At 46.3% G+C, this 16,375-nt stretch overlaps 1 protein-coding gene and 1 long non-coding RNA gene across 5 annotated transcripts in view; both read left to right on the top strand.

Annotated features, from left to right (window-relative positions):
• The window catches only part of LOC145659054 (uncharacterized), a 2,945-nt gene extending 107 nt beyond the window's left edge, over positions 1 to 2,838 (top strand). Inside the window, exons 1-3 of one of the 2 annotated variants that reach the window (XR_014125036.1) lie at positions 1 to 169; positions 2,341 to 2,426; positions 2,608 to 2,838. The exon at positions 1 to 169 is cut by the window's left edge and continues 107 nt beyond it. This is a non-coding gene — a long non-coding RNA (uncharacterized LOC145659054). Of the gene's footprint in view, positions 170 to 586; positions 1,140 to 2,340; positions 2,427 to 2,607 lie in introns of those variants that run through there. The other variant, XR_014125037.1, reaches the window with a different exon arrangement.
• Positions 2,839 to 3,147: 309 nt separating this feature from the next.
• stk10 (serine/threonine kinase 10) overlaps positions 3,148 to 16,375 on the top strand; it is a 34,886-nt gene continuing 21,658 nt past the window's right edge. The window contains exons 1-2 of one of the 3 annotated variants that reach the window (XM_081720260.1): positions 3,148 to 3,715; positions 12,139 to 12,303. In XM_081720260.1, the coding sequence (XP_081576386.1) occupies positions 3,566 to 3,715; positions 12,139 to 12,303 (315 nt within the window). In that variant the 5' untranslated portion in view covers positions 3,148 to 3,565. Of the gene's footprint in view, positions 3,716 to 12,138; positions 12,304 to 14,028; positions 14,048 to 16,375 lie in introns of those variants that run through there. The other 2 variants (XM_035527635.2, XM_081720259.1) reach the window with 2 other exon arrangements.

Genomic DNA, 16,375 nt, shown 5'->3' with positions numbered 1-16,375 from the left:
GAGATCAAGAGGGATCACAAAACCATAAGTCTCTGGCTGGACCGAACCTGTCATCTGCTAATCTCAGGTTGATCTCGGGTTAATCTCAGGGCTTGCTGTGAGTCTGTTGTGGTTGTTCTTTCAGTGGAGGTGCACAGCACATCTGCCTGACCTGTACATTGATGTCCACGTAAGTATCACAAAGGCCGATGCATTCAAATGTATACGTCATTCTGGAAACGTATAAACAATGATATTTGTCCTAATATTGTGGTTCAGATGTCAAGATTACTTCCTTTTTTCACTCTGTTATAATACATGTAATAGAAATACCCATCAGTGTTTTAAATGGTTGAATTCTGCATGAGTCATGCCAGCGTCAAGCCAAACGGCTGATGTGCACGACGCAGACTGCTCAAGCCTTTTTACGTACGCTGGTGTGCGGGCGCAGAACGCGTGCATGATGACCGTGATGGGTTCGTACGAGTCTTCGCTGGAGGGCATGCGCCAGCGACGCTGCGCCTACACGAGGCACGTGCAGAGCCTGCGCGCCACCATCAGGCAGCTGTACGTCATCATCTGGTAGAGATGCCGTGGGGTAGGCAGTTACGTCAACAATTACCCCACCAGCGGTTAGATCAGGGCAGATACTACAGTATTGGTCAAAGCTTTGGGGACGTTTGCCTTCAATTAGTTATTTTTTCAAAACTGAGAATATTCACAAGTACGTGAAATATATTACAGAGTTTATTTTTTTTTTCATAAAAAGTCTTTGAAAATGGAAACGGTAATAAAACAAAAACCGACTCCTATTTTCATGCACGTGCAAAGACGTTCTCCTAAAGCTTCCCGCAGCGACATACTGGTTTCCTCGAGCGCACATAACGCGCTTTTCCTTTAGCACTTTACATCTCGCGCAGGCTGCGATTGTCGTGCAGACACGGGAGGTCCATGTAAGGCGCTCGTGAGAATAAACTTGCGTCTGCTTTCAACGAAACATCAGAAACTCGGAGCAAAGCAGAGCGCCTGTTCGTTCATTCTGAGGGCACTTTCGGCAGGATCGTTAAGTGGCCGAAATCCGAATATTCCTGCACAGAAGCGCAGTAAACGGACGCCAGTGGGCGGCTGCGGCCTCCGGGGGAGCCGTTACGAGCAGGCTGGTAAACTCCGTTCTGTGTGGTCGCACGAATAAGAGCCTAGATTCATCATAGATATACAATATAAATAATTCATTTGCAACAGCTGACTGACAGACGACGGAGCATAATCGCATTGGCTAGAATTCTCCTCCAACAAACGTGCACACAAAGTGCAGCTACAACATGATTCTACATCACGGCTAGTCTCTTCTGTAACTGAAATATCGCCAAGGTTATCAAATAGAAACAATCAATTAGTCCTTAAAAACACAGAGCAGCGTGACTTTATCCTACAGAGGAGCAGCTGGGATGGAAACGTGTGTTTGTGTGTTTGTGTGTGTGTGTGGTGTCTGAGTGCAGGAACTGTCAAGGAGGGCATGAGATAAAACACTCACATGAAAATATTTAAACAGCAGTGAAACCTTTCTGCCTGTAATCTTAAGTAATTAGGTGCTAGAATGTCTTTTTCTAGAGCAGGAACATTTGACTACGGAGACTACCCATCGACTTCCTCTTCATATGCAGTCTTAAAATGGACCGGCGGCTTTTGGGAGCATGGCTGGTAGAGCCGGTCTGGATCAGTGGCGTAGGGCAACATTCTGGGGGCACTGGTGACTCTGCTTCACCCCCCCCACATGAGAGTTCCCTTAAATTGTTCTTTTCTTGTTTTTGTTTTGGTGACGCTTCTGCTTCCGTTGCTTTGGGAATGATGCCATAATACACAATACATGAGGTTAACAATGTTAGCAATAATTGCTGAAAAAACGGAATTAGATAACAGCACACAAAAGGATTTTAATGACAAATCAATTAGGCTTATTGGTCATTTTATATCAAACAAATCTATCAGGTAATGCAAATAACATCAAGGAAATAAACAACCAATAATGAAAGGAAATCACAAACTAACCAAACAACAACAACAACAACAACAACAACAACAACAGAGCATCTCAGTGAATGAGCAGGTAACACTCCTAATAATGTAAAGGTTTGAGCTACAACAGGAATGAGTAACTCCAGCAGTCCTGGCTAAAATGTTCTTTTATTCTAAGCGATGTCTATGCAGGAGTAAAGAACAGCCACATCTCACACTTGTCTGACAGAACTGCTTCAGCGAGATGCTACGCTGTGCCACCCTTCCTCAGTATTCCCTCAGATTATTTGATAGTTCTGTTTGCTGGGGTGTTTAAGTGGATTGAGGCTGTCGTATCTTCTTCAGGAGCTGGTCTTCACCTACAATGACTGTGCTGTGCTGGAACGCAGACGCCCTGGAGGCTGAAAGGAAACAGTGGCAGACGCTTACTGGTGAGAATATAATTAACATAATATTCATATATGATGATGTTTTCTTACATGTCCTGCACTTTTTTGAATATGTATTTAACTAACACGAGGGGCAATGGCTAAATAAAATATTCGATTTGTATATAAGTAATTAAATTAAATATTTCATTTGTATATATGATTAAATGTGCTCTTTTTTCAGATGATTCACGTGATGGCTGGATTCATGATGTCTTCTAATAAATATAACGAATGTCTTCAGTAAATCGTAATAACCTGTGAATGCTCATTTAAACTTTTCATCTTTTTCAAATATCAATCACTGCCTTTCACCTTCTGAGTTCTGTATTCAATCTACGACCACTAGATGGCGGTTGTGTACAAGGTGATGTCCTTATTAATAGATATGATTAATAAACGTCATTGAACTTTCATAAAAGGCCACATTGTCCTGTATTTTTCAATTATAGCTAATTTGTTTATTCTCGTAAGGAATAACACCTTTGTTGAAGTGTATCCTCGCCTCGCCATCTAAAGCAGTTAAACTTAAACGTGTTGTAGTTTGCTAATAAAGAATGAATGTGCAATGCGAGTTAAACGAAACGAAACGGCGCAACTGAATTATCGCAGACACCCAAGAACCAAGAAATGAAGGCGGCGTGTAGTCTTGAGACTACAACTCCCAGAACTGCGAAGTCGCAGCAGTGGGCGGGACTGCGAAGGCCAGTATGTTTGGCAGCAGTTTACCTCGCGAGCCTGCGCTCGAGCAAGGCTACAGGTGGAGACGAGACTCCGGTCATGGCCACGTGAACGGCGGGATGGTTTCAGCAAAGGGAGTAACTGTTCTCAGCGCGTGCCGGAGTCTGGACGGAGCAGTCGGAGCCGTTTGAGACAGGGCTTTAATCTGGGCTTTAATCTGGGCTTTAATTTGGGTTTTAGTCTGGGCTTTAGTTTGGGTTCTAGTTTGGCTTTAGTCTGGGTTTTTTACTGACTATGACTGTTGTCTCCCACTGGAGTACCGGATCGTTGAACCCGCGTGCGCGGTGAGCGTTTTTGGAGACCCCCGGGGGGACCCCTGGCGAGGTCCGCGGCCACACCGTACATTACTCACGAGAATCAAAAGCGTTTTTGCTGCGTCGCGGTTTTGCTTTTTACACAACATGTCGATATTCGGGAAGATCTTTCGTCTTCCGACTCTTGACAAGAAGAAGGGGAAGCAGTATCAGCACGTCCATCGCGACCTGAATCCCAACGACATCTGGGAGGTTGTAGGAGAGCTTGGTGATGGAGCCTTCGGGAAGGTGTACAAGGTGAGTTTGGCTTCTGGACCGAAGCTCCCTAACCGGCCCCGCACACTGCACGCCTCACACCGATGAGATGACACCTCACACATTCACACACCTTTAGCTCCGGTCCCCAAACCAGAGGCAACGCAGGTCTGCTCCGAGACCAAAGGCTGGAATGTCTCACAGTGCTGCCCAGCGAAACTAGCACCTTTCTCACAGTGAAAGAACTCAAACTCTGTGGTGAGGTCCTACGTTGGTTTTAAACTTGCTTTAATAGACTATGGGAGTGGCATTAGTAGTCTGATTATTAGTCTGCCTGTGATATTTTTCCCTTGAGTGAACAATATGAAGTTACTGAAAGACTTGACCCATAACTGACTGTTTTAGAAGAGAATGCCCCTATTAGTTCTTCTGTGGAAGTCTTTTCATGTTTTTGCAAAATTAATTAAAAATAAACACAAATGTACATGCACAAATTGACCAATGACTAGATTAATGAATGTGTGATGAGTACATAAACAAATACTTGGTATTTATTAAGATAATTGGTAATTGTCAAAAATGGATGAACAAATATAGACAGTACAATGTAAAAAAAGAAAAGAAAAAAGACCCGAAGAGTCTGAACCAAAAAAATATTATTTTTAATGAAATATATTATTTTAAATTATTTGTTTCTTTACTATTTCATTTTGCAGACACAGAAGTCAGTCAGTGGTCCTAACATTGTTATCTATGTACTAGTGTACAGCTGTCAGACTAAGAGTTGCTGTAGTTGTGGGGTTGAGTGTGGAGGTCTAGTGTGGGTTGCCCTGATCGTTAGAAGGGAATGGTCTCACCTCCCAGCGTGAAGACAAACTGGGAGGAGACTGGAATCTGCTGGAGTTCCAGTGGGTGGAGGGGAGTACTAACACTACCGCTGGACAGCCACCATGGCTTAGCCCAAAGTTAACATCCTACTCCCCTCAGAATAAAATCGCTCTCATGTTAGATTTGTTTTAGGATTATTTTCACATTTGGAGATTTAGATGTGAGGTACAGATGTTTCTGGGTCATGTTTCAGTCATGCATTGAGAGTAGAGTTAAATCTGTTGCCTTGTTCTTTTCCTTATCAAAGTGCTTTTATTACTGTAGCCCAGCGATGGCACACGGCCAAGTCTGGCAGCGTGATGGCACTGCGTACTACAGCAGGTTTGCGCCCCTGCTGTACCTGCATCCGTGGGCGTGACCTCCTACAGACAAGCCCATGACCTTGGTGTTGCTAGCGCTTGCTGTAGCAGCAGGGCTTTGTGACCATGCTGCACGGTCAGAGTCTCCCTGGTGAGACCGCTACACCAGCTCCCAATGTCACTCTGTGCCCTCCATTACCTGAGTCAGGTGTGTTGGAGGAAGAAGGAAATGTCTTCTGCTTGTCTGTGTTTGTCTGAACATGCCGTGTTCAATATGGGAGACGGAAGGTGTAAATTGCACTTGTTGAAGGTGGGGCTCAGGCCTGGTATGAGGATATTGCTCAGAGGTGCTAGCATCCCTGAAATCCCTGCTGGAACTCCAACGGGGTTTTTCCATTCCAGTTCACACCTTCTGAGTTTGTGGTGTCCCTGTTGACAGACGCGCTCTCGCAACACAGTGTTTCCTGCCTGGAGGGCTGGGAAGGATGTTGGTCAGGTGAAAGGCCTTCTGGTATATTGATGAAACTGAAAAGAGCTGCAGCCTGCCTGTACAAGAGCTGCACCTCACTGCTGTCAGGCTTCTAAACAAGGATGTATGCGGCTGTGAAAGAATTTTGCCAATTCATAGAAGAAACCTGCTGACTAAGGCAGTGAATTCTGAATAGCTGATTATGGCCATTGTGCACCGCAGTCTAAAGTGTATTTAGATGGTCTACACATTTTTCCGGACATTGCACAGTTAAAACTTGGACTGAGCCTGTGTGGGAGTTTAGAAATGTCTGCAATGGAGATCTTTAGGCTCGCACAAGCATTTCTTTGAAGTCAGCTGACTGTGTTCAGTGTGCAAACTTTAGTCTGAAGCTGAGAGGTTACTGCGTCAGTGATGTCACTGAAGGAGATCGCAGTGGCTTGTAAACACAGAAGACGTTACACGCATGCGTTTGTTTCCAGCTGTAAGTGACTCAGATGATTTGGAGTCTGTTGAGACTAAGAAAAGCTCAAGTGGTGAAATTCCTGGTGTGGGAAATCTTGGAGGATCTCCTGGACTTTCCCCATCCGAAGCATGTCGTGGGCAGAGATCTTGGAGGCCTAACTCGCGCTTCTGGGAGAAGGTCCGGCAGGGTTTGGGGAGTCAGAGAACCCATGGATTGGGCAGAAAGCTTCAGCACATTCGGGCCAACTTCTGTAAGGATCATGGAGCCCGGAACTTTGGTTGCCATGACAACAGGGTTTGCCCGCCCCTGCTTTTCTTCCCCTCCCCCGATGGGCTGTAACGATGTTGCCCTTATTTTGGTGTTTGCTGTGTGAAGTGAAGGTGAAGTTAAGTGGCTCACCAAGGTGTTGTGCACCCTTTTGGATGTTTCCACAGTGCTGGAAACATTCTTCCAGTCGCTGTGTCGTCCTGGCGGTGGGGGCATGAGGGGTCGTGATGGACTGGAGGACAAGAAAAATGGGACATAACTGTCCCTTACAAACACTGCATCTGATCCACAGGACGTTGGTGGTGTTGTTGTTGTTATTATTACTATTTGTTTAACTGAGTGTAAATGCTTAATAGTAAATTACTGAAGCCCATGTGTTCTGTGGTCTTCATCTTCACTGTAAAAGCTCTAGAAAAGGGGAAGTGAAGGTGAGCTGGGTGGGTGTAATCACACGCTACGGTCACATGATTCTGAGCGAGTGTAATCGGTTCCTTCCAGCTGTGGTGGGCTCGCCCAGATAAGGGACTGACCTCGGTGGGTGTCTTCCCACTCTGAGGGAGCTCGCTCGGGGACGTGTTGTGCCTACGCCACGTTCCTGCGGGTTATTAGAGCTTCATGTAACCTCCTTGACTGAGAAAGGCACATGGTGGTTTAAAAGTGTAAATAATATACTTTCGAGCAGTTACAGTTAGTGTGTCTTTGTATGTGTGGATATTAGAGTTTGAAATTTTGTGAGCTTGGTTTCAATCAAATATCACCCAGGTTACACTTATAAAGCACGTCCAAGATGACTGAAAATAGCAGCACAGCCTCAAGCCTCTTCTCTTAGTTTCATGTTTGGACATGTTGATAAAGGATGTTGCATCTGTGTTTATCCAACCTGCTTTGGCAGAAAGGGATTGCCTGAGATGATGTTAAGCTAACCCTGTGCCTAACCCTGTGCCTAACCCTGTGCCTAACCCTGTGCCCAACCCTGTGCCCAACCCTGTGCCCAACCCTGGCTAACAGAATGAATGCAGTCTCCTGACACATGCAGTGGCTCATACACTCACACAACAGTCATGGTCTTGCTAAACGCCCACCAAGGGCCTTCACTCTTCTGGTGCCATGCTGTGGTGCCATCACTCTTCTGGTGCCATGCTGTGGTGCCATCACTCCTCTGGTGCCATGCTGTGGTGCCATCACTCTTCTGGTGCCATCACTCTTCTGGTACCATGCTCTGGTGCCATCACTCTTCTGGTGCCATCACTCTTCTGGTGCCATCACTCTTCTGGTGCCATCACTCTTCTGGTGCCATGCTGTGGTGCTATGCCCTGGTGCCATCACTCTTCTGGTGCCATGCTGTGGTGCTATGCTCTGGTGCCATCACTCTTCTGGTGCCATCACTCTTCTGGTGCCATGCTGTGGTGCTATGCCCTGGTGCCATCACTCTTCTGGTGCCATGCTGTGGTGCTATGCCCTGGTGCCATCACTCTTCTGGTGCCATGCTGTGGTGCTATGCCCTGGTGCCATCACTCTTCTGGTGCCATGCTGTGGTGCTATGCCCTGGTGCCATCACTCTTCTGGTGCCATGCTGTGGTGCTATGCTCTGGTGCCATCACTCTTCTGATGCCATGCTCTGTTTGATGATGATGGTCTGAGTCATGGGTTTCAAACTTGCATGTCATTAATGTCTCTTTTAACACTAGCTATGTTTCCATCTACTTTCTATGTAAATTACAATCAAGAAAATGAAAAATTTGTGAAGACATTTGTGATTTTTTTCGGCTCATTAGCTTGTTTCTGTTAAATTTGCTTTAATGCTAAAATGCTTTATGTGATGTCACTTGTATTATGTAATGTTTTTCCTGCAAAAATGGTTGTCACACAAGTTTTGGTTTGCTGACAACAAAACATGTTGACATATTTCATCTGTGATTTCACGAAATTGTGTAGGTTTGACTTTCTTAATATTCCCATAATGACTGATGTCATGAACAGACTTGCACAGCTGCTAAATATTGGCCAGTTTATAATAATTATATCCCAACTATAATTAGCACAGTTATTTAATATCCAGAGGAGATAATGGTGAAATGAATACAAGACTGAAAACATAAGTGGATAATTATAGCGTTAGGATGGTGTCAGAACCTGAGAGTTTTCGCAATTTTTCGCAAAATCTCAGGTATTAACAAATAATTCATGCATGAAAGTTTAACGGAAAAAGTGTTGTCAATATCAGTAGAATTTTTAAGTGCTAAAGCAATTTTTTTGAGAAACAAAATCACTTGGATGGAAACGTAGCTTTCCTGAGACTGAAATCCTTCCGTGTCAGGACACTCTGGCTTGCCTCCAGTATGTCCTGCTTCGTTGAGGTTTAACCAGACTCATGCACAAGCGTCTGGGATGAAATTCTCATAATGTGCTCATGACTTCAAAATGTACATTCTTCATCCATCACCTGTCAGGATTCTTCAGATGATTACCCTGCAGATTAAAGGGTGACATGTTGCAAAACTCAGTAAAGCTGGAATCTCGACTAACAGGAAAGTTTGAAAGCGTCAGGGTCTGCTCCAGTCTCTCTGGGTCTGTCTCTCTACCCTTCTGGTCACCGTTGGGCATTTCTGTGCAGTGTGGAGAACATTGTGGAGAACATTGTGGAGAACATTGATGAAAGGTCAAACGGTGATTGAGATGTAATGCTCAAGAATGTAGTTTAGAATCTCTTCACACCCACCAGGTAAACCCACTTCACTGCTAATAAATTGCGCTGCACGTTTGTGATGAGGGAACACGTAACTAATCCGATCACTTTGAGCCTCACTGTGCCTGATGACCTCTGTACTCAGGTGAGTGTCTGGAGTTTTGCTTAGGTGGCAACAGCCAGCTGGTTTTCTCCATGCAGCAGATCTCGAGAACATATTCCCCCAAACAGAGATTCTACAGTAGCTCCTGAGAACATATTCCCCCAAACAGAGATTCTACAGTAGCTCCTGAGAACATATTCCCCTAAACAGAGATTATACAGTAGCTCCTGAGAACATATTCCCCCAAACAGAGATTCTACAGTAGCTCCTGAGAACATATTCCCCCAAACAGAGATTATACAGTAGCTCCTGAGAACATATTCCCCTAAACAGAGATTATACAGTAGCTCCTGAGAACATATTCCCCCAAACAGAGATTCTACAGTAGCTCCTGTGAACATATTCCCCCAAACAGAGATTATACAGTAGCTCCTGAGAACATATTCCCCTAAACAGAGATTCTACAGTAGCTCCTGAGAACATATTCCCCTAAACAGAGATTATACAGTAGCTCCTGAGAACATATTCCCCCAAACAGAGATTCTACAGTAGCTCCTGAGAACATATTCCCCTAAACAGAGATTATACAGTAGCTCCTGAGAACATATTCCCCCAAACAGAGATTCTACAGTAGCTCCTGAGAACATATTCCCTTTTCTTCTGTTCATCTGCTCATGCAGAGAGGTGGAGAAATACTTTCTTTCCTTTTTTAAGTCTTCTCTAAAAACTGGGATACTCCTGCATGGCCCTGCTAATGGACAGCAGAATTGCTTCACCTGTCCTGGAAAGGTATTTATTTGCCATTATGCGAAATGAGTTTATGGGTGTTGGCTGTAGATCTCATGGATGAGGTTGGCCATGCTAAGTCTGAGTATTTGGCTTGACCCACAACACAGTAACTGGGTGAACTTGTGCTCTGATTTTGTGTCCCGAGGCAAGCGGGTGCTCCAGCAGGGCCCTGGTCCGCTCTGTGGACCCCATGTGCTGTGTGGCACTGCCGCTGTTAGTAATATCCGATGGCGTGCTCAAGACACGCCCCTTAGCAACCCACTGCTGCAGTGTGCAGGGGAGGGAGATGACCTCATTTTAAAAGCATTTTTCTTTTATTATTAATATTATTATTATTTTACAATTATTGTTATTTTCATTTAACGTGTAGCATCAGTGGCCACTAATACAACCTGATGAATGCATTGTGATAAATGCATGTGATTCATGCGTTGGTAAAGTCTGTAGGTCATTTAAGAACATGACTGAGTTTCTAACCCTGAAGACTGTCATGCGTAGGGTAATGCTGGGATTGTACACTCCCATTTACAAAAACTGCACATTCAGCTCTGCTCTGCTTACTTGCATTTTGGATAAAGGAAGAGGTTCTGTGCGTGGGTCTGTGTGTGTGTGTATGTATCTCTGTGTCACTGTGTGTGTGTGTGTGTGTGTGTGTGTGTGTGTGTGTGTGTGTGTGTGTGCTGCACGGGGCAGGCTGCAGATTTCTCCAGATGTTTTCTCTTCAGTCTCTGTTACTGAACCCCAGCAGTCTGTTTAATTTGACCTACATATAAAAGCCCCCATGCACGTCCCCATGCATCTATAAAACTTTTCTTCTTCTTTTACGTTTTCCCTCCTCACACTGTCAGTATCCTCTTGGTCACAGAAGGTCACAGAAATATTACCTTAGAGAAGAAGGAGGACGGTCAGCGAGACCCTCCCAGCCTCTGTCATGTTTGGGCGGTTTGCCTTCGTTGCCAGGGCCTGTGGTCCTGAGAAGGTTTCATGAGAGGGAAGAGGTGTAGTGGTTATAGATGCCTGTGCGTGTCTGTCATTTTACATTGCTTCCTTGATGCATCCTTGATGCAGTTTTTGCTCTGTTAACCTGACATGATGGACATGTTGCTTTTCACCTTAAACTTTGTGGCCAGACTGTTGTGTATTGGAGCTTTTGTCTCCTTCTACAGTGTGAACGCTTCAGCCTTTAGCAAAAAAGTCAGGCTTCAGACGTCTGCAAGTAGAATGTGAAAGGAAGTGGCCTCGAGTCATGGTGAGTTTCCTCTGAAAACACCCCAACTGGAGGCGGAGGCTCCGCCTCCTGCAGCATTTGCGGCTAAAGCGGGCGTGTAGCATTCACACAGACTATCGGTTTTCAACGGGTGACGAGAATCTGCTACATGCTGGGAAATCAGACCTTAAAGTGACACTACACTGCACACCTTCTTAGACTCTTAAAGGAATCGCTTATGCAAATGAAGGATAATGAATAAACATCAATAACATATTGAGAGTGAGTAGTGAGCCACGTCTTTTTAGTAATAAAGTGAAGAAACAGAATGTATTTTCATGATTTAAGACTTCAGTGACCACAATGTCCGGTACAGCACAGAGCTGTCAACACGACCCCACTGTGGTGACGTGTGTCTAACCGCCCCTAGGGTCAGGGCTGTCTGTGGTGACTTGTCTAACTGCCCCTAGGGTTAGGGCTGTCTGTGGTGACGTGTCTAACCGCCCCTAGGGTCAGGGCTGTCTGTGGTGACTTGTCTAACCGCCCCTAGGGTCAGGGCTGTCTGTGGTGACTTGGGTCTAACTGCCCCTAGGGTCAGGGCTGTCTGTGGTGACGTGTGTCTAACCGCCCCTAGGGTCAGGGCTGTCTGTGGTGACTTGGGTCTAACTGCCCCTAGGGTCAGGGCTGTCTGTGGTGACTTGTCTAACTGCCCCTAGGGTCAGGGCTGTCTGTGGTGACTTGGGTCTAACTGCCCCTAGGGTCAGGGCTGTCTGTGGTGACTTGTCTAACCGCCCCTAGGGTCAGGGCTGTCTGTGGTGACGTGTGTCTAACCGCCCCTAGGGTCAGGGCTGTCTGTGGCAGACCGACCTGGTCTGGAACTGGGAATATTTAGGGTGAAATTAGGCTCGTCATTTTCTGTGCGCAGACCTCACTCTGCTTGCCTGTAATAGTGCGACTTTCTGTTGATTTTAATTTTTGTTCTTGCCTAGCCTCCCTTCAGAATGTAAACGGGTATCTAACTGTAAACGCTGATGATCTGTAAACAAGCCTCTCCCCTGCTGGGCAGCCAAGCACTGGGTGGTCTTAATGCCCTGAGCAGACGCACCATCCTGCCGTGTGCCGTCTGTCTGCTCCACACGCTGCTGGGACTCGCTGGGACGTGCTGGGATTCACCTCCAGGCAGCTCCAGGGTCCCCTGCGCTAGCGGCTAGCGGCTAGGCTACTCATGCTAATTCCAGGAGTGGAGGATTTGTGCACTGACGTGGAACATTTTGTGAATTTCTTGTTTCAGGCGCATAACAAGGAAAGTGGCGCACTCGCGGCTGCCAAGGTGATCGAGGCGAAGAGCGAGGAGGATCTGGAGGACTACATGGTGGAGATCGACATCCTCGCGTCCTGCAACCACCAGTACATCGTCAAGCTGCTGGATGCTTTCTTCTATGAACAAAAACTCTGGGTGAGATTACTGACCCTGCGTGTCTGTGGGGGAGATTACTCAGCCTGCGTAGCTTCTGATCAGTGTGTGTGTGGCATCAGCTGTTGACTTTGGCAGAAATATTTTGCTGCATCTCAAAATGGGCTGGAGTCATAAAACATGACACGCGATGCTGTGCCACACGTGTGCCAAAGTATTTATTTCATAAAATCACTGTGACAGTAATTATGTGCAATGCTGCTGTTAACTGTGCCCAAGGTGACAGCCAATCACAGAGGCTGTACATCGTATAGAGTAGTATAGACCTGTTGCACGAGAGGACTGACCAACCCCAGCCGTGAGACCAGTGGGGCGTAAACACCTAAAGTGTTGGGAACTATGTGGTGTTGCTGAGTTTCTGACTTTAGAACTGTTTTTAAATCAGACAGAATCTCCTCTGTGTCTGTTTTCAGATATTTTTCATGTAAACGTTTGTTTTGTTGAGATCCTGTCACCTGCCTCTTCACCTACTCTGACCGTTACAGCTGCAAAATTTGTTGCTACACTCATTTTGCCCAACTCCGCTTTGTCTTCGAGTTTGTCGTCTGGTTCACATCACACACCCCTTTCTTCTGATTGGTCATCTCATGATGTATGGACCTTTTCCTCTGAGGCTGAAAATTTCATCCATAAGGAAACTTGTGCTGTAGTGGAATGAGCGGAGCGTGTGGAATCCTGTGGAATCCGGGTCCTGCCGTAGGATATAGTGTCGTTTTGAGTGGAAACCGCTGTGTGAATGTACCAGGTCATGACCTCCAGCAAGCTGTTCAGCTCAGACTCACTACAGAATGAGCCAGGAATCCTGGAATGAGATTAATACATGGAATGAATCAATAAATCAATTAATTAATCAATTAATCAAACAAATCAATAACGTAAGTATCCATACTTCATACTGTTACCAAACATTCTTGCTGTATCATTCTGATGAGTACGACTGAAGGGACCAGCTAAGGGGGAGGGTCAGATTTATATAAAATGTAGATATGGATCAGAAAGTGTGTTTTGTTTGTTTGTAAACATTCAGTGCAGATCGGCAGGCTGTCTGAATGATCCCTGAACCCTTGACAGGCTTCTGACTGCCATTACATGCGTAACCCTAAAGGCTGATTTCGTTTTGTCTGGTTTTTAGCTGCTGCTGTGATGTGAGATTTTCCACACATGGACAGCAGCGTATAGATTTGAAACAGAATCATTCGTCTCATTGCTGTAAATGTAAGAGCCTGTTGTCGGCCTTGCGTGGGACAGTTGGTCTTTGTTCGTTTCTGCTGCCTATGGCACCAGTGTGTTTCAGAGCCACTGTACCACACGCCGGACGTAAGGGAGGAGGTGTTTTCCTGTTGGTGGCCCTTTGCACGCTCATCTTGGGTTGACCTTTGAACCGTGGAGCCGAGTGCCGTAGCGACGGTGGTTTCTACGCTTTCTCCCCCAGCGAAACATCTCTTTAAACATCACCAGAGTTCCTCAGGGATGAGAAGTAGGGGTTCTTCACTCTGGGCCGTAAGTGCTCCGTGTTTGGACAATGTGGGACATCTCTTCAGGGCTGTGACCTCATGCGGCTCCATCTGCTGGCACTGTGGAGACGGGCGAGTCTGCTGTTGGACACGGCATTAGTGAAGGAGACGATTTTAATGGACAAGCTACAGCTGTTATGCAGACGACAGCTAGCTGGTGGAATCGTCCCCAGATGTGAAATATGACAAATGGGTGCGAAACAACATTTTAAGTAAGTGAAGATATGAAACACCAGTGTGTGCACACACACCCAAGCTGTTAAACACACTGGTTTGAGTGTGTCGTCTGGTTGCTAGGGCAACCCCCAAGCTGTCACGAAGTATGTGTGTTTGGGTGTGGATGGGGCATTTGCCCATTAACCCTACCTGGAAGAAATGACACACACACACACACACACACACAGACACACCCAAGCCAGGCCTTCCCTGAGGGAAGCACCACCAGTGAGAGTGAGCAGTGTGTTAGTGTGTGTTGGTGACACGATGAGTCAGTACCTAGAATAGAGTCTTCATGCTGATCAAGAGTCTTTAGGGACAAGTCTGTCCTCCTCTCTGTTGAACAACTGCTGCTGTTGTTGTTGTTTTATTTTGGAGGGAAGTGTGTTCTGTTGAGTAGACACAGGGAGAGGGGAGTGTGTTCTCGCGCAGGAAGGAGTGTGTTCTCGCGTAGAGGGGAGGGGAGTGTGTTCTTGTGGGAGAGAACAATGCTCTGTGCAGTGAGTGTGCAGCGTGAGAACTCGGAGGCCTTTGCAAAGTGCTCACATTTTGCACCCCGTCCTCGTGACCACAGGCACACGAGTGCCAGGCATAAAAAAAAAGCCCTCATTCATACTGGCATTAAAGCGCTAAAGGGCGACGGACCGAGCCGCCTGCCTCGGCAGAGAGTCATCACTCCGCACACTCACTGGGAAAGTATGTGTGCATGTGGGGGGGGGGGGTAGAGAGAGAGAGAGGGGGGGGAGAGTGTGAGGGAGGGAGAGTGAGAAGGAGAGAGTGAGAGAGGGAGGGGGAGGGAGAGAGTGAGAGGGAGGGGGAGAGTGAGAGAGGGAGGGGGAGAGTGAAGGGGAGGGAGAGAGAGTGAGAGGGGGAGAGTGAGAGAGGGAGGGGGAGAGTGAGAGAGGGAGGGGGAGAGTGAAGGGGAGGGAGAGAGAGAGAGAAGGAAGGAGAGAGAGTCATGATAAACTGTATTAGTTAAACACATCTTGCAATTACAAAAACACAAATAAAATTGAAATAAAATCACCAAACCCACTCCCTCATCCTTCACAGAGCATAAAACATCATTGTAACCCCAAATATTTTCAAAAGTGGTCAAATCATTCATAGCAGAATTAAACTTAAACTCTAACACTATACGACTCTTCAGCAACCTTTTAAACACATGTACAGTACTGCTGTCAGTCTGGACCTCAGTCAAACACGTCCTGACCCACACGGCCAACTTTGATTACACTAAAATGTACTTCAGAAGTTGACATCCTGCTTCCTTCTTTGTGTAATTGTACCCACAAATAACAGTGAAAAACTGTCTCCCTCACGCAGTACGGACACTCAGGACTCCCAGCTGGGTTAAAAACTGAAACAAAATCATTACCCGCTACTATACCATGTAAACGTCTCCAGTGTAGCTCACCAAAAGACCTCCTTAACAGTGGTTTATAGTCTCCCCGCTGGGTTAAGCCCCTCCCCCAGAGCCGGTGATTGGTACCTGTCATTTAGTTTATCTTTATTTAATACTTTAACGCAGGCTCCATCGAGGGTCGTCCCAGACACCTGCTCTAAGGCCATGTTCTCAACAGCAGATAGCTGCAAAAAAGCCTCTCACAACTCCCAAGGTCAGGTGATAACGACAACCTAGGAAATGTCGTGGCCACCACTAACACTCCTACCACTGTAGGCGGGGTTAGACTGCTGTAGGCAGGGTTAGACTTGAGCGGAACACGCACTTCCTCTGTTAATGTGAATCTGCATTTACACAGAAGTTGTGATATGAAACACTCAGTCTTTACACTCAATTGTGCAGCTGCTCTGTCCTCATCACCCAGATCAGGACCCACTAGGGTCACCAGATCCCCTAGAGTCCGGAGTCCAGCACTGCAAAGAGTTTTGTCCAGCGAAGGAGTTGACCCACTAGTGATGTCCAGGCCACTGGTGAGGTGAAAATGTTTTAAAAGTCCAGAATAAAAAAATTGGCAGATTATGTAGGGCAATCTTTTGGTGTCCATTAGACAGATCCATGTCCCAGCCCCCAAGTCTATGAAGCACCGCACAGGCCAAAGGTCTCCACACCAGGGTTGCTGTCCAGGTGAGAAGACTCTGTAAACCTGAAGACCGAAGGTTGCAACCCCGCTGGTGAGGTGTACAAGCTCCTGTCTGTCATCATCTTTAGATAGAAACAACAGACTCTGAGGGAGCCAATGTAACTTGTTCCCGAAATAAGTCCACTAGCACCACCTGGATGCTGGACAGCAGACCTGGAGGAGGGTCTAAGCTCACTAACCTGTGGCACGTAGAAGAAAACGCCAGGTTGTTGCATATTA

Source organism: Electrophorus electricus, chromosome 8, assembly GCF_041902795.1.
Source record: "Electrophorus electricus isolate QZ-2024a chromosome 8, ASM4190279v1, whole genome shotgun sequence".
NCBI lineage: Eukaryota > Metazoa > Chordata > Actinopteri > Gymnotiformes > Gymnotidae > Electrophorus > Electrophorus electricus.
The sequence above is the reverse complement of the archived record's forward strand: the minus strand, read 5'-3'. Positions and strand labels throughout refer to the sequence as shown.